At 43.5% G+C, this 25405-nt stretch overlaps 1 protein-coding gene across 2 annotated transcripts in view; it reads right to left on the bottom strand.

Moving 5' to 3' along the window:
• KDR (kinase insert domain receptor) overlaps positions 1-25405 on the bottom strand; it is a 190075-nt gene that overhangs the window by 34986 nt on the left and 129684 nt on the right. For both annotated transcript variants that reach the window (XM_069631646.1, XM_069631645.1), the window contains 4 exons: positions 15311-15441; positions 11225-11393; positions 10191-10330; positions 5940-6111 (listed from right to left, as the gene is read on the bottom strand). In XM_069631646.1, coding sequence (XP_069487747.1) covers positions 5940-6111; positions 10191-10330; positions 11225-11354 — 442 coding nt within the window. In that variant the 5' untranslated portion in view covers positions 11355-11393; positions 15311-15441. The remainder of the gene's footprint in view (positions 1-5939; positions 6112-10190; positions 10331-11224; positions 11394-15310; positions 15442-25405) is intronic.

Raw genomic sequence — 25405 nt, 5'->3', positions numbered from 1 at the left:
ATTTTTTCTCTCTAGTTATTTCTCTTGCATGCTCCTCCGTTTCCATTTTACCCACTTCTTTTGTCTCTCAATGCTTCACATTTTCTTCCTGCTCTCCCTTCCATGCTCTTCATTTCCTCCTTCTGTACTGTCTCTCACTCCCTCAAGGTCTGTTTCGATCACTTCTTGCCCTTCTTGCCCTCCCCCAATCTCTCTTTTCTCATTCTTTATATCATGTTCTTTCTCTGTCTCACTCTTTTCATGACTTTAGTTCTGTCTCTCTTCTTATCCCATTATCTCTCATTGTGCTCCCTTTCTCTCTCCCTCTTGCCTGCTCACCCTGTCATTCTCTCTTCTCACTCATAACACATTGTCCTTGACTTGCACTCTCTTTTCCTCTTTTCCATGTTTCTCTCCCCCCGCTTCTCTCTCTTGTTCCCTCTCTCTTTCTGACACCCCATCTCCGATTCCCTCACATCAGTTTCTCTTCTCTTTCCTTTCTATTTTCACAGCCCCTTTTCCACTTCGGTTCTGTCCCTCCTTACTCGCATGTTTAATGTCTATTCCTTCTTGTTGTGCCCCTTTGTCCCCCATTCGTCTTCACCTCACTGTTCTATTTCAACTTTCACTTCAGTTGCCTCTCCATCCCATTGGGTGTCCCCTCCTGTTCTGTCTCCCATCTGACTGTCCTCCAAACACCACATCTGTCTCTTTTCTTACTCTTGCCCCTGTTTGCCTCACCGTCCCATTGTGTCGCATATTCTATGCTCCCCTCTCCTTCACATTGTCTTTCTGTTCTTCCTAACCGTTATTTTGCCTTTACTTGTATGGTCTGTTCCCGCTTCCTTTCTCTATTTCTCTGCCTCCATCTCCAGTGTATTACACCTTTTGGGTTTCCTTCAGTTGTCATGCACCTCTCTCCATACTATTTGTGACTGTTCTCTTGAAAGTAGGTAGGGGCAGTGGCCACAGTGCCTGCCTTGCTCCCCAGTAGAGGGGTTGTGTGCACACTCTACTGATTAAAACACTGCCTGGATCTCGCTGCGAGGAGGACATTTGGTGTACGCTGTGCCCATACCCCTGAAACTTCCTTCACGTAACATGGCTAGCAGGCCATAGGCTCTGATTGGAAGGAGTAAGTTTACAGCGATTAACACAGCGGCTTTGAGTTATCCTTCAGACTGTGGGATTGGCGCCCTCTTGAGGTGGTGCCAGGTACCCCCAGGGGAGCATTCCCCACAGTTTGGAGGTCGTTGCTGAAGAGAGGCCAAGCAGATTTACCAATGTCTGTATTCTGAAGGATAGCAAAGAGGGATGAGATAGTAGGTGTTGCTAGGTCTGGAAAAGATCCGGGGCTACACTAATGTCGGGACTGTCAAGACTCAGGGCTAGCTAGTCTTTTGGTTGTAGCTCCTGAGCGTCTATCCGGGGCTACAACCAAAAGACCCGGGGCTATATCCCCCTCAGCCCCCCCTAGCAACGCCTCTGTGAGATACCAAGGCTTAGTCTTCATACCAATGGAAAGGAGGAGCAGTAGTGTCCAATACAGCACTCACAGGAATGGTGCAGAAGTGACAAATGGGCATATTTCTTCAGAGAAAAAAATAATGGCTGCCCTCGTCAATTTCCACATGCAAAGGAGAAAGCCAGATGCAGTTGGCACAAGAGTGGTAGGTGCTCTGCCAGTGCTTCTCATGCCCACAAGCTTAACTCACTGGGGCAGTTGCTAAGAGGCATCATAGGGCTGCTTTGCCACTGCCTTCGATGCAGCCCAGTTACCTGTGGTAATCGCGATGGGCTGCCATCTACCACCTAAGATGTCCATATCAGAATCACTCCATTTGAATAAGAGGGGCCAATTCTGTTTGTTGAATGCATGCAGGGTTGCGAAACAAAGACAGGCATATCCCACAATATGAGCAGGAAAGTTAAGGGGCAGACTAGATTGGGCTGGCAGTAAAAAGAGTCTGTTTAAGTTCCATGGCCAGAACTCCCTCCTATTGAGTTAAGCCTAGCCCAGTTCGCGCTTACAACGTGGTAGACATATAAGGTGTTAGATTTGTTTCCAGAAGTGTACACTATTTGCAAAATGACTGTAAATGTTGTGTTCTTTTGAGTATTTGTGAGCATATTAAGTGTCACTGCAATCACCAGATATTTCAGGCACACGAGGAGCATTTAGCATGTCCACTATAGAATTTACTGGCACTACTAAAATAAGAGCATGTTGTATTACAAATGGCATGTTAGAAGAACTCCCAAATACACTTGCTCAATCATACACATAACTTTAAAATAAATGCTGGAATTTCATACAAACATTCCAAACTATAGGTGCTAAAATTAGGTGTTTTTTACTTACGATATTGCGATCGGTTGCAATGAAAAAATACAAAAAATTGAAATCAGAATACTAGAGGTTTCAAATATTATATTAAATATGCCATCATATTCTGATACTGTTTTCAAATGCAGGAAGTATAATTTTAACAATAAAAAGATAAAAGCAGCATACAAGTCAATTACATTTAAAATAAGGATTGCAAGTTGAATAAAGGCAACAATAAATGACATCAGGTTGGCACTAGCTGTGGAAACCGTGCACATTCAGTGCTTTCTGTGCAAAGCATCTAAAATCCCAGTTATCATGTGAAAATCACCAATCACGCCCCCATGTAAAGCAAAAACAGCCAAGACAGCTGCCTTTGCGTGCTCCCCCGAGCGTGAATACATGCACCCTTCAAACGCTGCGTGGGGTCCCCCACAATTGGGCCTTAACCGTATCCGGCACTCGACAACATGCGTATGAAAAATTGTAACTTGGTTGAAATCTCGAAAAATCTGCATGGGAATACCCGTAAACCGTCCCTGCACCCTGCTACACTGCGTATGCACACCCCTAAATTGGATCGGAACCCTGCTTGCGTACACGCACCCCGAAATCTGACATGCAAACCCAACTCCGTGCTGCCATTCCTATGCGCAAGTGTACTTACACCTGCCTTCGGGTGGCAGATAGTATGAAGGACTTGCGCGGACATTTGCGAGAGATTGCGCAATCGAATCCATGAATACGTATCGTGCCGCGCAATTGTGGGCATGTGAGGGACTGCTTGTAGGCCGTCCCTTGGAACACCCCTTTTTTCACACGTTCTTCCCCATTTCTAGTGTTCCGCTCCTTTCCAAGCCCTCTGCGGAAGCCACGCCAATGCTCTGCGTGGTGTCTCGCACAAGGCCCTCAATGGCTTGCAGAGATGTGCCGAGTCTGCGCAAACTCCACGCAAGTCCAAAAAGAGTACTGCGCATTCGATTCCATGAATCAACGAAGGTGGATTTGCTCGCAGTTTGGTGTGCTAGTACCCTTTTTCCACGCAAATAATTCCCTGAATCAGGCCTTTATATTACCGGCCATGGCTACTTTGAATTGCATATGAAATACCACAACTGAAAATTGAATTCATGTAGCTTGCGTATGATCTGTATAAAGTATCGCTATCTATTACACATTGAGCTGAGTTTTGAGAAATATTTACTTGTGAGGGGCTATAAATTTCAGAAGTTAAATAATGACCTGTTTGAGATTATAAAATGGGTCCCAGATTTTAAGCGTGGTAAGAGTTTGAGATACTGATGGGAGCTTTTTCGAGGAGACTTGAAAGGTGGGACTGGTGTAATAATTATGACCACCTATCCAAGTTACATGGCAATGCTCTGGTGGCTGTCGTCGCTCATTGTTACAAGAAACCCCAACATTATATTTTGCAGTGGCCATATCCAGCAGTCCATAAATTGCACCTTTTGATCCGTACTAACCAACTCCCATTGCAAGCAACTTGTGGTGCTAGTTGGAAACTACTGCAGGGCAAGGTTTCTGTCGAATTTGTAACCTTTCGGATAAGAATGAGACTGTTACGCACGTGTTCACTGAGTGCTCCAAATTGGCTAAATCTGATATGACTATTTTAGGCACTTCGGTCCATGACTATGATTCAATCAAAACGCAAGATTTTTGGAACTATTGCCATAATGCTAATACCACTTTAACGCACATTGTACTTTATCGGCTATCTGTATGTATAAAGCGGAATGTATGCATGTGTGTATGCTTGTCCGTCTATACAAATCCACACCATTGAACCCACGTCTACCAAATTTTGCATGGATTTCTCTTTTGTCTGCGGCAAGATTGTAGTCTGTTTGAATGCAAAAATCTTATATGCAAAAACAACTTTTTTGAGATGTGTGCGTGTATGTTTCTCCAGCTATATCAATCCACACTGTTGAACCCACTGCTACCAAATTTTGCATGGATTCCTCATTTGTCTGGCACAAGTTTGTAGTCTATGTTTGGATGCAAAAAGTTCACTCTGTAGACTCTCTCATTTACTTATGCTCTCCCCGATTCACTAAAGTAGGTACTAAAAATGTTCGATGTGTTGGTTATTCCTCTGAAATGTATTACCACTGTCTACAGTTCGAAAGTGTTTATTAAAACATTTTTAAAGGGTTTAAAATAAAAATCATCACGCCACTCGAATATGGGAAATGGCAAGGTTACAGTTTACTTAAGGTCATTCACAAGAAGAGAGCACAATCAATCAATCTTTCTTGGACACTTTCTTAAATGTGCTGAAGCCATTGAGTGACTGAAACAACAACAAACAGCAGCACGACTTGCCGACCAGAGGACAAGAGCAACTTTCTCCAGGGCAAATGAGATGCCAGAGCAAACTGAAGCAAGACTTTGCTGACATGAGGATAAAAGCAACATCCTCCAGGTCACAAGAGTCACCAGAGCAAACTGAAGCAATACTTGCCTACAAGAGGACAAGAGCAACATCCTCCAGGGCACATGAGACACAAATCAATCAGTGCACGGGCAACGCCGGGTACCCCAGCTACTGGATATATATTAACAAGTACTATTTTGTCGATTGTAATTGATTTGTGTAATTAATGTATTCACATTTTTTATTGTCTATTTATTGCGCATTTATTGGTGCTCATTTTAAGAACTAAACCACAACAAATAAAATAAATAAATAAATACGGTATCGCTATCTATTAATATCTAAGTGGTGGAGCTGCCAACTTCTGCACTGGCTAAAGCATCTGTGAGTATTGCATAAAGAGCAATTCTGTAAATACAAAATAAATTGATTAAGAATTCCAAATATGAAGTCATAGAAGTCGGTGAAATTCTCATAATAGATTTAGGCATATAAAACCTCTGCTCCTATTTCTTCCATTTTATTTAGATTAAGATTCAATTGTATTTCGTGCCAAAATCTCCATAAACACATGGATCTTACAAAGAGCCAAAACAGATGTATCTGTCAACAGTGGGCGGATGACAGCCAGGTCTATGGCTCTTGATATCTGCTAGCTGTCTTAGTGTGCATAGGACGGGAAAGAGGCTATTGGTGGCCATGCAAGCACCCCATCCCGGATAACTGAAGGTGGATCTTAGTTGCCACCGCGCAGGATTCCTTAGATGTGGAAGCTGAGCCCCACAATCACTGGCACTGCACATAGTCTGGTAATGATAATACGCAATATGTAGGGGACTGGCGTGAAAGACTACAACGTTAAAGCAGCGTGGCAGCTATGGCCAATTCTAATTTTATATCATAAACATTCTTTTCACGTGTAAATATTTAACCAACAATACTGTTCTGATTTTACTTTTGAGCTACTGCTTAAAAATCTTAATAATTTAGAGAGGACATATTGGAAGCCAACACAAGCCATGTGTCGTTTTAATCGCCGTCCACACGCATTACTGTGAATAAATGAAAAAGGGAGATGTAGATTGTGTTAGTTGACATGACTGCACGTGATAACGGGTATGGATCTGTGTGCACTAAGATAAGAGCGTGAAGGTTTCTATGCTGTGTATTGATTGCACTAAAAACACCATCATCACTGCCTGTGCAGGGATGCTCGTCGGCGACGCTTACCGTAGACAACCACATTGCTGCTCATGTTCTTGGACATGTGCCGGTTGAACGCTATGCATGTGTAGGTTCCTTTGTGCTGCATGGTCAGGCGGTCCACCACGAAGGTCTTCGAAAACACCAGGCTGTCCCAGAGATCTTTCCTTGTGTCGTTTTTGCCTTCTATCTTTCTTTCCTGCACGAAAGAAAGAGATTTTAGGCACTCTTAGATAACTGCCTCAGAAGAAGACAACTGTAATCCAGCCCCAACTCAATAGGATGCCTACTCACATTTTGAAACATAAAAGATTATTTTCAGGGAACGTTTAGTTTTATAAATATATTACTTCTTGCATGACCTAATCTGTACAAAGGTTAGAAAAGTGTGTACACAAAGGAACTAGAAAGTGATTGTAATACTTGGATGAAAATAATAATGGGGGTCGAGAATGCTTCCAATTGTCAGAAAATGTTTCAAACCCGGTGGGCATGATACGCAAAACGTTTTTAAATACGATTTTACCATTGAAAACCACTTTCTGAACCAGACTTAGTGTGTCACATAAATTACGTAGCATGCAAGGGCCAAAGGTCACTGGGTTCATAGAGCATATCTGAAGAATGCACAGATTGATTTTTTTGGCTGCTGTTTTTGGACAGGTACACAAGTATAAACAATGGCTTGCTCAATCCTGGCCAATGAAATAGCTGGGATGGAGTGCTCCCTGCCCGCTTGCTTATACAGCAGCCAAAAACATGTATTGCCAAAACTATTTTCAGTAGCAGTCTACTGTGGAGACCTCTGCTATTTTTCTTATTCCGCTTCTTGATAAATAGTCTTTGTGTGGAATTGGAAGATACAACTGAGCGGGTTTGTCATATGCTAAAGGTAGGGTGTATTGTGTTGTGGCAGAATTGTGGTGGTGCCCCCAAATTCCATTTCCACCCATAGTACTATCTGTGGTCTTCTCTGCTGCCAACAATGGTGTAAATTGAATTAAAGAGGGCTCAAAATTGAATAACCATCTTCAGGTCTATATTTAGTGACATGTTTCGAATCTGAACATCAAAAACAGTCATGTTTGTGCCAGCCTCCTTACATTTTCTGTGCCACCATGGATGCTTTTGCATATGGGCATTCTGGTTTGTAGCTTGACTATATAGTCACTATATGATGTATTGACATTCTTTTTCTTTACCGCAGATGCCACAAGGCTAGCAGAGTACCAATGAAGTGCAAGCACAAAACATACAATTGTGCCAGAATATAACATTTGCACCCGGGTACATTCTCTGCTCGCGGTTTCCAGTCACCTGAGGCCCTTCCCCAGGTGGCACCATTTTCTTTTTCTTTTTGGATGTGGCAACAAGGAGCCTCTCCCTGCTCCCCCCCAGCCACCAAACCAAACAAAAGCTCTTCCCCTCCTCTCCCTCCCCACTTGCTTCTAGGACCAACGTTTTATGCTCCCGTGCGGTGTACCTACTGCACCAGCCACCATTATAGAAATGGAAAAGGGACTAAGTCCCTTTTCTCTATGGCGGCGGCCATCTTGTTTCTTTTTTTCTTCCTCTGGAGATTGGCGTCGCAAAACATTCGCACCCTGGATAAACCCCGGGGTGCGAATGGCTTTCACCCCTGTTGTCGGGGCGGCCATGGCCAGTAACCCCCCGCAGCCCTCACTGAGGCCCTAGCACTTTCGCACAGGCTGGCGGGCCATTACCATCCATGGCTACCCCCCACCACTGGAGAGAAAGCTATATTAAGTCAGTCAACTTAATATACAAAATTATATTAACAACAAAATTCAGAAATTCATAATAAGCAGTGCTCCAGGTAAGAATTTAAAGTGGCAGTATTTTTCTCAAGTTGGGAGTAAAGTGATTAACGGGGAGTAAAAAAGTAAGTCCCATTCCCAGTGGAAGTATTTTGTAAGCGAGTAAAATGTTTTAACTGTAAAACAGAAATGTTTTTGTAATACATATTTCTTTGCACCAAGTTATTTATGCATTAAAAAAGGCATTTTCTTTTTTCAGATCACACAGTAAGAACAGTATTATTATTATTAGTCTATTTATTGAGCACAGGCCTAGCTTTGGCCATGGGGGAAACAGTGGGAGCAGATTGCCCAGTCTCATGAAGGGTGGGGAGTGGAGGGTTTGTGGACCTAGGTGTTAGCGAGGAGCCATTGCTTGAATCGGAGGGTCTTGAGTGCCTTCCTGAAATTTAGAAGTGAGGGGGGTGAGCCTGATGTTGACAGGGGGGAGGTTTCAGAGTCTTGGGGCATAGACAGAGAAGGCTTATCTGCAAGCCCTTTTCTTCCTCCACTGGTGGAGTTCAAGTCTGCACATGGCCATACCTCTGCTGGATCATAGGCTTCTGGAGATGCTGAGTTTCTCAATACGGTAGCTTGGGGACTTCAGGGTGACGTCGTTGTTTTTTCCTGTGGTACTACGTGTACTATTGGTCCAAACATAACCATGTAGCTGTGTGGGTGAAAGCTGGGGGACCTCCTAGCCATGTAGCTATGTTTGTTCGCTATTTTTCTATGGGAGTATTTTTACTGCCTATTTTTCTTTTTTGGGATTATTTGATTATTTATAGGGAGTAAAGGTGGCTGATGCGCCCCTTATCTGTAAGGCTGATAATAAGAAATACAATAAGCTATATGAATTACGCTTTCATAAGTGGGCCAGGAAATTCAGACCCCTGGAGAAGAGATCATTGTTGTCAGTTATTAACCTCGAAACATGTTCCATACATCAAAGGTGACCCCAGAACACGTTTGCATTAGTGTAACTAGAGGTGGGAGTGCCAAACGGGGCGCGGGTCATCTCGAGTCAATTTGCTCCTTGGAGCTCGACTTGAGTTTTAAGCCAATGGGCCCTGGAAACCGAGCGGGAGAGCAGCCTGGGACCTGCCTACTTTAAAAAAGGAAAATAATTCACAAGAAGATTTTAGTTGGTTATTCTAGGGGCAGACAGCATTTCTGCGATGTCGTGTCTGGCTCAGACACGCACCCTTTCTCCCCACCCGCCAATTGAAACACATACCCCTGCCTGGAGAAGGCAGGCATCACTTCTTTTTAAATGCAGTGCTCAAGCGCGGTGCTCACCTTCTCTTCTGCATGAAAAAGGGCCCCGGCATGAACTTTAGCACCTCGTGGATTTGGCTTTTGTTTCAGGGATCAACACTAGAACACAGAAATGGCTTGGGGAAGAGGGTGAAGCAGGGAAGAAGCCTGGCCATCATCTCGTAACTGCCCTTGCAGTGAACTACACTCAGCAAACAGGTGAACAGTGGGGAAAACTGATAGGTAAAATGCAGCACCATGTTCAAATGGCATAGCTTCTTATTTTTTACAAGCATCTTTAAGCAAATGCAAAGTCCAAATTTCAATATTTTAAACCATAGCTCTTAATTGCAATCACACTAGATTATACATAAATACGGTATATGGTATGAATGTTCATAGTTTCAAAGCCAAAGTTTTCACAGAACACTTTATGTGACACTAAATCATTGAAATATGTAAGATTGCCCGGTTTTGATTGGAAATAAGTGCCCAATGAACCATTTGCAAATGGCCCCCACATTAAAGTATCTCTGATTACATGTTTTGGTATGGAGAAAATCTAAAAGGTTTGCATGACCCACATAAAGGAAGTACAACTGGTGTGACTGCTGCAGAGGCCTCTGCCTTCTTTACTTTAGACACCAATACACATGTGTTTTCGAATTGATCAGCCCAGGAACACACGCCTTAGTTAAGTGGTGAACCCAGGACTTAGCCCTGTCTGATTTTGACACTTTTTTGCATGCCTTTTCAGCACCAGGTCTTTGGGTTTTTTACATGGCCGTTTTGATGGCTCGGCCTGCATTTGGCCCTTAGAACCAGGTCTGACGCCCCTGACTCGGCCCTACCTTGGCCCGCCTCATGAATTCCCTAGCTCTCCCAGCTCTAAGTGCAACCGATAAACAGAACTTGGGGGGGGTGCTATATTGCCTTCTTTTTTCCTACAGTGCACACAAAATCAATAAAGGCAACATTTCTGAACACACATTCAAAACCAATTACATGCAATTGTCCCTTAAACAATCTTTCCCACCGCTTTGTGAAGAACTGCAGCCAAAACATCCCGGCACGTGCGAGGAGGATATAGCAAGCCCCAGGTGCTTCTGGGAGGATGTGGGTGCAGCTCTGGTCAATAGGTCTGCTTGAAGGACGCCATATTGGCTAGCAGAAACTGCGCGGAAAGACGCGCGGTTCTCCTCACCGTGATCAGTGGGTAATGCAAGGTGAAATCAACCCTAGCGTTGAAAGCGGTGCGCGCAGTGCAGGTCACAACGAGCTGTTCCCCTACGACCCGCTCCACTAGGGGGTGAGGCTTGATATGCACTTCATGGATCTGGAAGGCTGGAAGAGTAAAAAAGGCACACATCGAAGGTGAGCTAGGAAATACATAAATGGCTTCAGAAATTACTTGCAGAATAATAGTACAATCTATTTAGTGCAAAACATTATTATCCATTTATTGACCATTGTCTGCAAAACCAAGCTCGTTATACATGTGTTCATTGGGCTGGTGACAGGTTTAATTACAGCACAGTAATGTCTTCGTTATGGCATGTTGATTCATGTCTGTTACTGGCACTGTCCTACTGTCAGATGCATTGCTCGACAAATGAGGGATCGGATCGGGGAGCACACCAGGAGCCCAATTCAAAAAGCGTTTTTCAATGGAATTGTACCATTATTTAGAGCTTCTGTGAATCAGGCCCTTGGTGTAATGTGTGAGGGTCAGTGATGTACCTTGATCGTGGTGCTGTATGGGTCTTACCCCGACAGATTCAACCGGATGCAATGGCGCGTAGGCGACAGGAAAGCACAGAGAATGTCCTGCAAGCAGAGTGCCTCGCCCAGATTTAGAGGTTAGTGTGTGTGTGTGTGTTGTGTGTGTGTGTGTGTGTGTGTGTGTGTGTGTGTGTGTGTTGTGTGTGTTAACTGTAATTTGATTTGAAGAACTGTGGAAAGCGTGTCATAGTTCAAAAAGTTATATTTAACAGAGCATGTTTGCTGCTTTACTTGATCACCGGCAGTTGGGCAGTTCAGCATCTCTTTCAACAAGTTCTTTGGATGGGGTGGCTTTGCCACATTTGCAGTAGTCAAATGGTCAATAAACAGACAAAGCATAAGATAACCAAAAGGTCATGCAAATGGCACATGCCGCGCTATAGCAAGACCCAATAACATAACATTAACCCTGCATGTGCTGCAGTGTGGCCATCAGCGTGGATATCACCAGCTTACCTATGACAGTAGGAAAATACAGGAGAGATGAGAAGGTTTCCCCATCTATTTTAGTTTTGCAATAGATGGTGTTGGAAGTCCTGACATGCTTGCTTGGAATTGTAAAACCTTTTTCACTGTCCCAGGACATGATCTCCCCATCCGGAACAAATTCCTGCTCTGGATGCTTCTGGAAATACAACCAGGGCAAAAGAAAGAAATTAGCCCAAATATGCAATGCGTCCTCAGGAATAGATTTTCATTGTTACTCTTAGTAATATTGTAGTTTCTAGAATACAGTTCTGTTATGTAAACTTACATATCGCAACTCTTCACACACACCAGAAATCATAAGACCACAGCCAACATGTAATAAAAGGCGTGCCTCTTTGTCCTACTCTTCCGACAGATAAGTAAGATATTCTACTCAATAATACAAAATCTTAAGCCTAGTAGAAATACCTTAAATTCAATAATTGTGTACAGCACTTGTGTAGTGCACCCATTTTAGAACTGGTTTGCCATGAAAAAAACTCAGGATAATTGGGTCCATTTTATGTTAATTGTACCACATTCTCAGTTGTTGTTGTTGTTTACTTTGTCATTTGGACAGCTCTGGTAATTTCAAGTCACGTCATGCTTTCTTCTACAATAGCATTAAGAATGGTCTGCCTTTGTTTACATAGTGCACTTCACGATTTCTGCAGCATGAAACAATCCTTACTCAGAATGGCATCTTTTCATTGAGTGTTTGCAACAAGTGGGGAGCCTAAAATATGCACAAAACTGGGTGCAGATGCGCCAGCAGGGGTTTGCCATTGCTACCTCCGACCCCTTTCAGTGCTTGCCTCTCCTATGGACTACTTTTCTTCACCTGTGAGTTAGCCACTCTGATGTAAGAACACAGTTTTGCTACATTTAGTAGCTCTTTACATTTTCAGTAGCGATCACCACTAAGCCATCAGATAAGTTGAATCCTCTGTCAGCAGACTACTGTACTGCAGCCAAAAACAAAACCCCAGAGCCCCATCCAGTGCCAGCCAACACCCATCTCAGAGCACCGTCTGGATTTCCGCTGCCAGTCAGAGAACAAGCACCTCGACTGAAAGGGCCTCACAAAAAAAAGAGCGGACACTGTCCCTATTGCCTCCTTCCTAGCATGCGCCCGGTTCAAATTCGTAATCAACTTTATTCCAGTGAACATACCGTGGGCCATCAGCTAGGTGAAGGATGTGGGATGGCATCACGGTCAAGGGGCATGCGATATCGCGATTGACTCCCGAGGTGAGATACGTTTGAGATTGCTTATAGATAGGCATGCCAATTACCAGGCCATCAGGAATACTGATCATTTGTTTAGCCTGGAAAGGTAGGTAAAATATTCAGTCACCACCAGATCTAGACTGCCTCGAGGTGAAATGATGGGGGCATGAATTGTAGAAGTGAGTCACACAATGTATCCTAAAATCGGCTCACTATCTACCAGGCATGGCTTGTATATGTTGCACTTAATACCACAGTTTTACAGCATCTAACTGCTATGCCTAATATCCAAATCCTTGTGTCCCACGACGTAAACCAAAAACATTTGAGGCAGATGCCTTTTCCCTACCATGCAAACTTGAAATACATGATGGTCCTGGTGCTATTCTCACTAGAATAATCTCCCTTGAAAATCGTCCGGTTCCACGACGCGCATGAAGAGATGTCTTTTGGCAAATTGAAGTCTGACTTACGCTACCAATGTGCCAGTCCTTACTAGAAGCAAGGATTCAAATAACTATACAAAACTGCGATATAAAGGGTGCAAGAATATGTTATTGAAATCGGTAATCTGGTCAGAAGATGGGAGATCAATGCTTCTCCCCTTTGATTTCCCGTAAAAGTGAGTGGGCGCTACAGAGCTGCCCAACATTCATTCGTTAATGATCATCATTGCCACAGGTACAGTATGCGCGTCAATGGCAATTGCTGTAATGGTTCTGCGGTTTTTGTAAGAAATGCACAAAGACTAATACAAGTATCTCCCCCAGCTGATGTCTGAAAAACTTGCTTGCAGGAGCATGTTCCTCTGCTCTTTTTGTGGCGACTCCTGCTTGCCACTGGAGTCAACCAGTGATATCATCAATGACCTCCTTTTAGCACATTATTGATGAGTGTTTCCATGACCACCTGACTAAGGTGAACCATTTAAGCACTGAAATTGAAAGTATAAAATATTCTTTTGGGGAAAAGAAAAGAATAATAACATTAACAATATTAACAGATAAGTTGGCGGCAGTGTCGGTTGCTAGGATCTAACACTGCCGATTTTCAGTGATCCATCAAGTATCAACAAGGTTTTATGGTACAAGAGGGCCTGGATTTCCCAGGCCCTTCTGGCCACTAAGAGAATCAGTCATTGGAGCTAGAAAGGTAAAGCCAAGCTGAACATCGAGAATTGAAAGTCGGAGTCGACTGAACAAGCAATGCTGGCAGACATCTCATAAAGAGACATGGGCCCTGATTTGTGATTCACAAAGGTTTTCACTGGAGCAAATCAGCGATGCCTCTAAGCATCTCAGATTTGCACCTTATGCTTCTTTATAGCTGATTCTCAAAGCCAAAAATGTGAGCAAATCTGGAGATACCTATGGCACCTCTGAGATGTTCTTCAGTAAACCTCTGTGAATCACATTTGCACACGAGCATCTCAGATGCTACAGCCATATCCGCATTTGCTCAAGTTCTAGGCTTTGTGAATCAGGTACAAGGTGCCAGGTGCAAATCCGAGATGCTCACCGGCATCGTCTCACTTGCCCCACTGAGAACCAGGCCCATAGACCGCAAGAAGATGAGCAAAGACTTCAAGGGCTTCGGGAAAGACTGCATGGACCTTTACGACTAACTCTTGGATCTCACTTCTTCACATCATTCAGGGCCCATGTCTTTGTATCTCGTATTCCACGCTAGAATTATTTTCCCTTTGCAAAGTCTAACAATTGAGTTTTGGTGGGCAGATAGAGACTGATGTTACTTTAATATGCTGTGTGTTCCCATTTTATTTTCAGCCTTACCGATTTTTGTTGTTTGTTGTTTTAAAGTTCTCTTATATGTTCAAAACGTAGTAGAAGATAATAAAACAGTTCCAAAACGTTTAAAAAGCTCAGCAGGAACATTGTATTATACTTATGCACACTAGTGCAGCCCCCACTTTATCAGTATGTTCTTATTTCCGGACTCCCCTAAGTAGCACCCTGTCTTGGTTATTTTAATGTCAATATTTCACTTTCATTCTGAAATGTTCTGGGTGGGGATAGAATGTAAGCCCGCCAGTACTATATCCTCATCAACAATGTCCAATATGTCTGGTGGCATGATATGTGAAATATCTCAGTATCCCCTGTTGTACCAGAGGCTGGAGGATGGGTGAGTTAGATATTGAGATAAGTTTTCTCCTGTAGAAGAGTCTTGTTGGCTTGAAATGCATAGAAGCATGCAGATAACCTCATTTGCCGAAGAAATGGGGAGATTGTTTGATTTGTGGCAAGACAGCTACTTATAAAAGTGAGCAGAAAAATGTTGGAAATGTTCTAATTTTCAATTGAGCACAGCGTCCCATTGGCTCTTTCCCGCAGATTCGACCACCTTTTGTATTAACAAAGTGCGCTTCAAGATCCCTTGCAAAACTGGAAAACTTCAGCTCATCAATTCCATTAGTTTCCACAGGATAAGGGGAGTGGGTCCATCCTGCAAGGGAGCATCCCAAAGGAGGGTCCAATCGGTGCTTGCTCGAAACCTATACAGTCGCCATCACGACTGTGCGGCCTTAATAAATTGAGAAATGGATCTGCAAAGGGCATGTTACCATTATGGGTGTGCTATAGTCACTCATTAAATACATTTTTAGAGTATAAAGGAAGTCATTGGGATTATCAAAAATCAGTTTGAATTTCTCTTGAAGGAGAGGACATTCTTTTAATGTTGCAGATATCAAACTTAATGTATCCTACAATGAAATGACATGGGTTTAGAAACATTGTTTTTTCTTTGTTTTTCATGAAGTAAACTTGATTCCAGCAACACAACGAGGGAATGACTGAAGCAGGAAGGGGGTGAGTTTCTTACCGTACAGAGCGTCACATTCAGATCCGGCACAGCGCTGAGGCACGGGACGGTCACAGTCTTGTTATCGGTGATATAAACTATGTTCTTCTCACTGATGGAAGATTCAAAAGGTGTAAATGGATCTCTGGCATCTAAAAAAAGCAAATGTCAAGAATTAAAATGGAAATCAAAAAAGTAATAAATAAAATCTCTATCACCAAAGCCTGGTGCCCTCATCATGTCTCCGGGTTTTAATCAGCTGCCCCCGGCACTTCCATTATGGACCGATGGAAAAGGGCTTCATGAAGTGTGTTCTTATCAGTTTAGCACTGGCAAGAAAAAGTATATTTCTTAATGATTACGGCTGCTACTTCTGACACAGAGAATGCTTAGAGCTTTCTCCCTCCACCCCCCCACCCCCATGCCCAACCATCCATCCTGCGACTGCGTCAGGGCCTTTCAACTTTTTCGTTTGAAATGGGCGCGGAACCTCAGTGCCCCCATGTTGGCAGTCTTACTACACAGCAACTTATTGGTTATATAGGACATTAAATGTGTGCTTTGCAGCGTCACGTTTACAGTGCTGCCTTTGCTGCCACCCACAGAGCTCTTATCAGCTTGTTGACTTTTTCCTCTGGCTTCCTCTGCATAATGACGCTTGGAAACTAGGTTTTCCGTGGACAGTTTGTGTTTTTACTCCCCACTGGCTGCCTGACCCAGGGATAATCAGCAGCTATTAACCCCTCATTGCTTTGCTGTCGCCATTATATTATAAACACCCCTTGTGGTGCCCCAGACTGCCCTGGCTGTAGGCCCCAATACATTATTTATTTATTTATTGTTCACTTGTTTAGCGCTTATACAGGAAGCAAATACTGTTTCAAAGCGCCCACAGGGCAACAGGGAGGGGACGGGGACGATAGAAAATGTAATTACAACAATTATAAATAATTAAATAAACAAAAGAAGATAAGTGGGGAGGGGAAGACGATCCTGCTATGCCTTGTGAGTGTTCAGAACGTGCAAGTGCACGGGGGGTATGGGATAGGTGCTCATGGGGAGCAGCAGGTGAAGTGCTATGAAGAAAAGGTAAGTGCAACCTCCAATGGGGAGGGTGAGCCGAAGCAAGTGCAGAGGATGGACAGCAGCTGAGATGATAAGTGGGTGGTCAGGGCCCCGAGGATGCATAAGGGCACTGCATTTCAGTGAAGCTACCGTGCTATTATGTTGAAATGGGCCCCAAAGAGCCCTGACAGATCTTCGACCGGCCCTGCCTCCACCTCACCTTGCGGCAACCCACACCTTGAGAAAATGTATTCTATGTGTGCACATTATGACTTATTAATACAGATGCATGCATTTTGTATACTTTTAGGCGCTTACGTGATGTACAGCAACACCTAGAGTAGCCAGACATTGATGCCTCGAGTAAGCAGAGGGTAGGATGCTGTTCTCAGATAGATATATCTACGCAATAGCTTTGGCCATGTTGCCACCGTCTTCCCATCCATGCCCTGCAGGCATTGGTGGCCCACATCACAACAGGACATGCCATTGGCTCTTTTATGTTGTCATTCAGATTGATGAGCATGGCTTTGAAGACAGCTTTGTTTGTGAAATTCAGCTGTTCATCAAGCGTTGCGTGTCAAGGCGACATGTGATAATGCAATATACATAAGAAGCTCTTGTGTGTTTGTATCCGGAAGAAGCAGTTCATATATGGTGGTGGACTGGTGATCTGGCCGACCATGTGGGTAGACAATGTGGTGCATTTCAAGAACCATTTCTGGTATACAATTGATAACAGGAACACAAGAGAAGAATGGGGCACGAGTACCAACTCCATTTGGGTGATACTGTATGTAAATATGTACTAAGTACAGTGCTTTGGCGAAAGCGCTATATACATAAGATATCATTATCATTATATGGTTCCCCTGCTACCAATATTGCAGTTTCAGTTCATAACTCTTATAAATAAATGCACTCCTCATCACTGCATTATAATTGTTGCGCTTTCATATTTATATCTCCATGTTCTCTGCCATTGCTGCAAAGAGGTGCAGTGTTATGCATTTGCATTGATAGAAATCTTAGTGTCAAACAGCAGCACCGGACTACCTGACCCAGCTCCCCTGTAGCCACGGTATCTACTTGTTACAACTGCATGGATGGTAGTCCATTCATTCTAGGGCAGCCCCTGGGGCCGGCTGAGTCATAGTGCAACTTCTCCAGATGCTTCGCTCAAGCTCTTAACGGGATGTGTGCAGAAACCTTACGGATGAATCAACAAAGTCTGATCGTGGGTGTTTCTATTTCCAGATGGACTCCCGCCCTCTGGCCCGGGGAACCTGAACGATCCCCCAATTCACTTCCTCTGGTAAAGAGCATTGTATTTTCTGTGACTCTGATTTTCTACTAAAACACTACATAGCAGTGGGTGTGCACTCACCTGGGCTTTTTTGAAATATTATATGAAATTGAATGATGGTAAATCAACCTCGGAAAATAGGTGGAGCTAATACGCACACATTTTCCTATGCTCACCACACAATAAAAACACAGACCTGTGTACTCTGGGGGGACACAGCCTACAGGCACCGCCCCCACCCGGTCACATTTAGTTGGAATGTGACAGCCAGGGGTACATCAAGGCATCTCAAAAGGGGGAGGACAAAACCTTCCTGCGGCCATGGCCAGCCTGATTAAATGACAAAGGCTCCATGGGTCTGCCCTGTCTTTTGTGGCCCTGCTGGTGGCAGTTGCTCATACTGATGAGAGTTAATTCAAGCAGGCCCACGAGAGGCCTGGTCGGAGGGCTAACAAAAGACAGGAATCCCCAACACCTTTGATATACATCAGTGTCAACCTGAAGCCAGCTACCACCTCTTAGTATCAAGGGCAGTGAAATATCATGTCTGGGGCATCTGTTTACAGTAGGCAACGCCCGTAGGGGCACCCCACTTAGATGGTAGGAGTATGTGATTTGATGGAGACAGAAAGTCTGGTCTCCCCACATCTTCAAGGGAAACCTACTGCTTTAATCAGGAAACACACAGAGCTCAATTAACAACAGATACTTTTGATCCACAACAGACAGGAAGATGGGTGGGACTTCGTTGTACATGTTTTCATTCCTTTACCTTGTTTTGTTGCAAAGCACTCTGGTTATGACCTCATGCATACAGGAGATTGTTGGTGGGGACCCAGGATTGGTTCATTAAGGTAGGCTTAGCCTACAACAATCACTGGAGCCCATTTGGCTTTAAAAGAGGGTTGAGCCCCTCATTTAGCAGAACATCTGAAGGCTTTGCAAGGAGTGACAAGAAGAACTCATTTGGACCCTGGCTGAAGGTATAGTCTGCCTTACATCTTCCGCCAGTGAAGGAAGGCTAGGATATCCAAGAGGTAACCAAGATCCCTCCCATAAACAACTCACAGTGAACAGAGGGAGATACTGAATCCAGAGCAACCTCCCAGCAGCACCATAACCAGTACCCAGCCAGCACACAGCATGCCCTGCTGGGCTCTGCAAGCAGGCTTCCTAGGTGGGAAGTGCCAGAGAGTCTCTGAACCAAACCAAGGACAAGGCTGTTGTCTGTAACACTCTCCTCAGCTTTGGACCATCTGCCTTAAGGGATGACACAAGCCCAGTGAAGAAGCTAGGATGAGTGCATCGACAAGCATCAACCAGCCTTAAAGGACATTTTTCAGCAACTCGTGCCCCTCGAGCTGCAACCGACTGCACCACTGACTGGTGTCACGCCGCAGTGGCTAACGTCATCCGAGACGCCTCAACCAGTGCTTCAGACCCGCCAACAAGCACTGAGACAACGATTCCTGACCCGAGCCGCTGTGTAGGCCAGCCTGCAGCTACCTGCCACCTGATACCTGCAGCTATCTCCCGTCTTGAACTCTGTCGCAGAAGCTGCAAAGCGCCCTGAAACCGACTCAACACTGCTGAGCACCAAGAACTTCTATAAGCACAAGGTACATTGTGGTTCTGTCCCCCGATCCTTCTCCGAAGGCCCCTAGTGACATTTTACAACCCATTGCTCCCTTTGTGCTGAAACCAAATATCCTTGAACTTTTGCGATTAATTACTTTACTGACTACCCTCCGGTCAGTATCCAGAGTGCATCCCCTTTCCTTATTGAAACTGTCAGTCCTCTGCATTTCTTTACAGGGTGGGTTGTATTTTGTAGTATGCTAGAACTTTCTGTTGTGATAATAATAAAATAGATATTTTTATACAACCTTGACTGGACAGTACCTTTTATCATTGTGTAACAATTGTAATTTCGCTGTTTTGCAACTAACCAACAATCCACGACCTTTACGGAGATAAGCCTGCCGTTCCGTCTTGGTTACCAAAATTGGACAAGGATGTTTATAATTTGCTTGTGTTTCCAATCTGTTCGGCTCCCTTCTTGTGTATTAGAGGTGTGGGGCTGATTAATGGTTTAGAAACTGATTCTCGTCCCTGGACCACTGGTGTCCCAGAAGTTAATTCATCACAGCCTCTGTGCTTTCCCGAACAGCATCTAGTTAGGCATTACAAAATGTCAGATTTATCTATGGCAAAGGCTCCAAGTATCACTGCGTCTAAGTGTTCGACCAGAGTAACACCCCACTGGGCCACTGTGCTCACTGCATAGCTTGCAAGTGACGCGGCTCATTGAATGCAAGGCCTTGTGTATTGCACAGCGGCTCTATAATGGACTTGCCCCCACATTTATCATAGCCAAGATGCGGCCCTACACTCGTACCAGAGCGATGTGGCACTCCTCAGGTCTTCAGCTGTGTGTTCCTAAGTATAGCAGCAAAGGACAAAGGTCAGCAAACTCTGCCTCCGCAGCAGAGATGGTTTTACTGTGGAACCCTCTTCTGCTAAACGTGACAGCTCGCAGGGATCACTTTGAGCTTGCAGAGTCCCTTAAAGCCAGATTATTACTCCAGTATGCCCACCTGTACCAGTTATCCAATAGCTGGCTATATTTCCAGTAGCAGTGCCAAGATGTAATGTAATGTAAAGTGGTCTTCTATAGCGCCCTTCTGCCAATAATTTTGGTCTCGCTGCGCATGGCTCTGTAAGAAAGGAGGGTATGGTGTATTAGTCGGATAGCAGGAAGGCAGATGCAGAAACTGTTGGTGTCGATGGACGCAGGTTGGAAGTACCTGTTACCTGTGTGTCAATATGAAAATCTCTGTGTTGTTTGTAGTTGGTACTGACCGGGCAGGTTAGTCATACAGGCAGCCCCCGGATTGTGCAGTGCAAAAATGAACATCATGATACATGTCATTGGTGGTAACTGCACTGATAAAGAAACAAATGAACACAGCACAACCATGAGCCTAACACAAAAAGAGCAAGGGGTGTATGGCTTCTGTGAACTTAAGGTTGTCAGGGATAGTCCTAATAGTTTCTGGAGCAGTGTTAGGGAAGCTCTGCCTGGAAGGCAAGCGTGCTGATAGGGAAAAAGGTGGGAGGAACCATGAAAACAAGCGGAAAACAATCTGGATAGTTGGTAAGGTGCATTACGAGTATGCATCACTTGGTGGGTCAAGCAAACATCCTTAGGTGTATTGTGTGTCTCCAATGGGGAGCCACTGTCGGGCAGGTCATGCAGAGGTTACACATGCGTGTCTCTGGGTCTAAGAAGCACAAGTGACTGGGCATTTTGCACTGTTTTCTCACCCAATTGCTTTAATCGGTTCCCTAAGCATTTTGTATTGTCCTTGGAACACAAATGCTGTAAACTGGGTGTACATCCTGTCTGCTTTAGTGAGCTTGCTGTAAAAGGCTCAAGACATGTTGCAGGATCAAGAAAGCATTGTACGAAGGACTCTGGAATGTAAGTTCGAGCCACTTAGACTCTTTTTACATGTGCCTCATAAATACTCCTTATTCCACTGCAAGTTAAAAAAGGCAAAAGTGTTCATTAGTACTGAGACAAAGATGTGTACCTATACATCCAGCGTAGCGCATAGTACAAGCATTATCTTTATGTGCGCCCAACTATTGTTCTTAACATGTTTCCAGCGACAAAGTGAAAGATTTAGCTTCAAACACTGAGCTTTTTGCAGACGGTTTTTCATCGAAATGGAGCTCCTTCTCCTATTTCTACCTATTCCCCAACCTCCCTAGCATGTATGTCCCCATAACCCAACCCCCTCCCCGTACATCTCGAGAACCTTTTTCAGCAAAAAAGTCATCGGAGAAAACAAAACCGCCACAATATGCCTTCACCACTGAAACCAAGTGACCTTTGCCTATTGAATTTGCAAAGTTGACAGCGTAAAAAAACTGTAAAGCTGTATAACTAAACACCTATATTGTTTACATGATGTGCAAAGATGTGTAAATCTCCCATTCACTATTCCAAATGTGCATGTCTCAAATGACGAAAGTGAAATACCCAAGAATAGCATCTCAAGAATAGCATCTCAAGAATAGCATCTCAAGAATAGCATCTCAGGAATAGCATCTCAAGAATAACATCTCAAGAATGGCATCTCAAGAATAGCATCTCAAGAATAGCATCTCAAGAATGGCATCTCAAGAATAGCATCTCAAGAATAGCATCTCAAGAATGGCATCTCAAGAATGGCATCTCAGGAATAGCATCTCAAGAATGGCATCTCAAGAATGGCATCTCAAGAATGGCATCTCAAGAATAGCATCTCAAGAATAGCATCTTAAGAATGGCATCTCAAGAATAGCATCTCAAGAATAGCATCTCAGGAATGGCATCTCAGGAATAGCATCTCAAGAATAGCATCTCAAGAATGGCATCTCAAGAATGGCATCTCAAGAATAGCATCTCAAGAATGGCATCTCAAGAATGGCATCTCAAGAATGGCATCTCAAGAATAGCATCTCAAGAATGGCATCTCAAGAATAGCATCTCAAGAATAGCATCTCAAGAATGGCATCTCAGGAATGGCATCTCAGGAATGGCATCTCAAGAATGGCATCTCAAGAATGGCATCTCAAGAATAGCATCTCAAGAATGGCATCTCAAGAATAGCATCTCAGGAATAGCATCTCAAGAATAGCATCTCAGGAATGGCATCTCAAGAATAGCATCTCAAGAATAGCATCTCAAGAATGGCATCTCAAGAATGGCATCTCAAGAATAGCATCTCAAGAATGGCATCTCAAGAATAGCATCTCAGGAATAGCATCTCAAGAATGGCATCTCATGAATGGCATCTCAAGAATAGCATCTCAAGAATAGCATCTCAGGAATAGCATCTCAAGAATGGCATCTCAAGAATAGCATCTCAAGAATAGCATCTCAAGAATGGCATCTCAGGAATAGCATCTCAAGAATAGCATCTCAAGAATGGCATCTCAAGAATGGCATCTCAAGAATAGCATCTCAAGAATAGCATCTCAAGAATAGCATCTCAAGAATAGCATCTCAAGAATAGCATCTCAAGAATGGCTTCTCAAGAATAGCATCTCAAGAATAGCATCTCAAGAATAGCATCTCAAGAATGGCATCTCAAGAATGGCATCTCAAGAATAGCATCTCAAGAATAGCATCTCAAGAATAGCATCTCAAGAATAGCATCTCAGGAATGGCATCTCAAGAATGGCATCTCAAGAATGGCATCTCAGGAATAGCATCTCAGGAATAGCCTCTCAAGAATAGCATCTCAAGAATGGCATCTCAAGAATGGCATCTCAAGAATAGCATCTCAAGAATGGCATCTCAAGAATGGCATCTCAAGAATAGCATCTCAAGAATAGCATCTCAGGAATGGCATCTCAGGAATGGCATCTCAAGAATGGCATCTCAAGAATAGCATCTCAAGAATAGCATCTCAAGAATGGCATCTCAAGAATGGCATCTCAAGAATAGCATCTCAAGAATGGCATTGCGACTCGTTACCTGGACAGCAGCCGCTCATGGACTAAACCTTGGAAAAAGAGTAATGCCTATACGATTTAAAGTATAGTATTGCAGCCAACTATCATACAGTAAACTTTTGAAAAAGAGTTATATGCCAATGTGGCCTGGAACTGCACTCCTGTCCCTCGGTTCCATGTGTTAATATCCCCGCAAAAATATTGCAATACAAAAATATTGCCATATTTTTGCAGCGATATTGAGCCATGGACCTTGCGGGGGACACCCCGCAACCCCTACATTATTTTTAAATGTGCGGGGGACACCCCCATAACCCCAGCTCCCACTAATGACCCCCCCACCCAAAATATTGCCTATGGCGAGACAGACGACCACATGTACGGCGATATTTTTGGTGGGGATAATATGTAGGGATACCTATCCCTCAATATGCATCCATGTAAAAGCACTGAAGTGATGCTAAACTGCTCAAAGTGCTAGGAACCAATCACAAAGCAGCATAACAGTACAAAAAAAACCACAATTGGTCTTCCTTCACATCTGATGAAGCGATACATGGGTGATTCTACACATTTGAAAGCTCAAACTCCCAAATGGTGTTAAGCCCTTCAGAATCTATCTTCTTGGTTCCTGGGTAGTGTTGTACATGTATCAGAACACAGCTTTGCCAATGAAAAGCTTTCATTATGTAGGAATCAGTGAGCCTACTGTAAGAGATTCCGGAAAGTTTGCACGAATATAATGCAGCCAGCCTAAATTTAGGAACAGAAGACCCACAGAATGCTTTGTGGTTAGTGCTGGGTTCGCTGTCCCACTGCATAGTGAAACGCAGCCAGGTTCTCAGATTCACCAGCAAGCATGCAAATGAAGCCTAATGGATATTCGGTATATGTAAACTCCCCTCGTGCATAATTATTTTGTATAAGTTGAAAACCAGACTGAGCTGTAATATTCAATGGAGCGTAGCGGTGTATCCTATAAATGCTTTTATAGACAAAACATCAGAATAATGTTCAAACCACAGGGATGGGCTTGCTGACCCATTCACTTAAAACCATTTACGTTTTCAGTGAGTACAACAAATATGCAAATATTCTCCACTAACAATGTGCTAGAAGTATAGAAGTCCTTCTTTATTTTCATTGTGCAGAACCTGAGATAGAAGATGTCCATGCAGAGATATACCTGAACTAGTCTGGTTCACAGAAATTCAATGCTATAAGTACAGCTCTAACTTGAGTCAGCTGTATAACAAAAGTACTGCATGCTTTGGTGAAGATGAACTTGGTGTAGCCATCAAACCATCCTTCTACTATCAGCATCACTCTAACACTGCATTGGCAACTGCAAGCCACAAAGCAAAGTCGATTGGTCTTTCTGCAGCGTACAAACGTCCATTCAAAATGTCTAAAATGTAAAAATAATGCAGTGAATTAAAAAAAGAATCAGTTTAAATAGACACTGCGCAACTGTGCAGAATTTGCCATCCTGGAAGGAATCGTGTCAAATTGCTTGACTTGGTCAAGCAACCTAAAAATGTTGCCGGCTTTTCTGTTTTACTTATTCTACATTCAGCATCGCCTGACTTCAGAGTTGACGTCAATAACACCAAAAGAGAAGCTGACATCCGCAATCAGGGAGCAACAGCAGGATGCGTGCTAGTGTAAACACTGCTTGATGGTTTTTGGCAACGCTGGGATTTTAGGAAGCAAAACAAGGTTTCCTCAAGAGATAACCAAAAAATATTGCTATTACAAAAGAGAAATAGACGGCGTCTTTGATTTTAGTGGCGTTGACAGCAATGCAGAGACACTACCACTTGAGGACAGTCGCATTTGCGCCATTAGTTGCCAAGCTGCGGTAGCTGTGGAATGTCACAGAGCAAGTTCAGCGGTTAGAAGACTAGAGGCTCACTGATTACCAACTTCTACTTAAAACTAGGCAATGTCTTCCTAATAATCCATATTGGTTTTTCGGTTTAATACATTTGTATTCAGTAAATTGCAAGAACAATATAAATATAGCATGAAGATATATAACTTATATTGCTTATACAGATATGGAAGAATTAATCTTGAGTTAATAATTTCTAACATAAAAGAAAAGAAATCAAGATAATTAAGAAGTCATGTATCAATATGTAAGTTGGACAAACGGGGATGACAAACTGGACAGACACAATAGGATAGATGAGGGGGGATCCGTGATAGCAAGAAAGTCATAGTAATATTATTCA

Source organism: Ambystoma mexicanum, chromosome 6q, assembly GCF_040938575.1.
Source record: "Ambystoma mexicanum isolate Mex_15411 chromosome 6q, UKY_AmexF1_1, whole genome shotgun sequence".
Taxonomy (NCBI): Eukaryota; Metazoa; Chordata; class Amphibia; order Caudata; family Ambystomatidae; genus Ambystoma; species Ambystoma mexicanum.
This window is presented reverse-complemented; position numbering and strand designations above follow the sequence as displayed.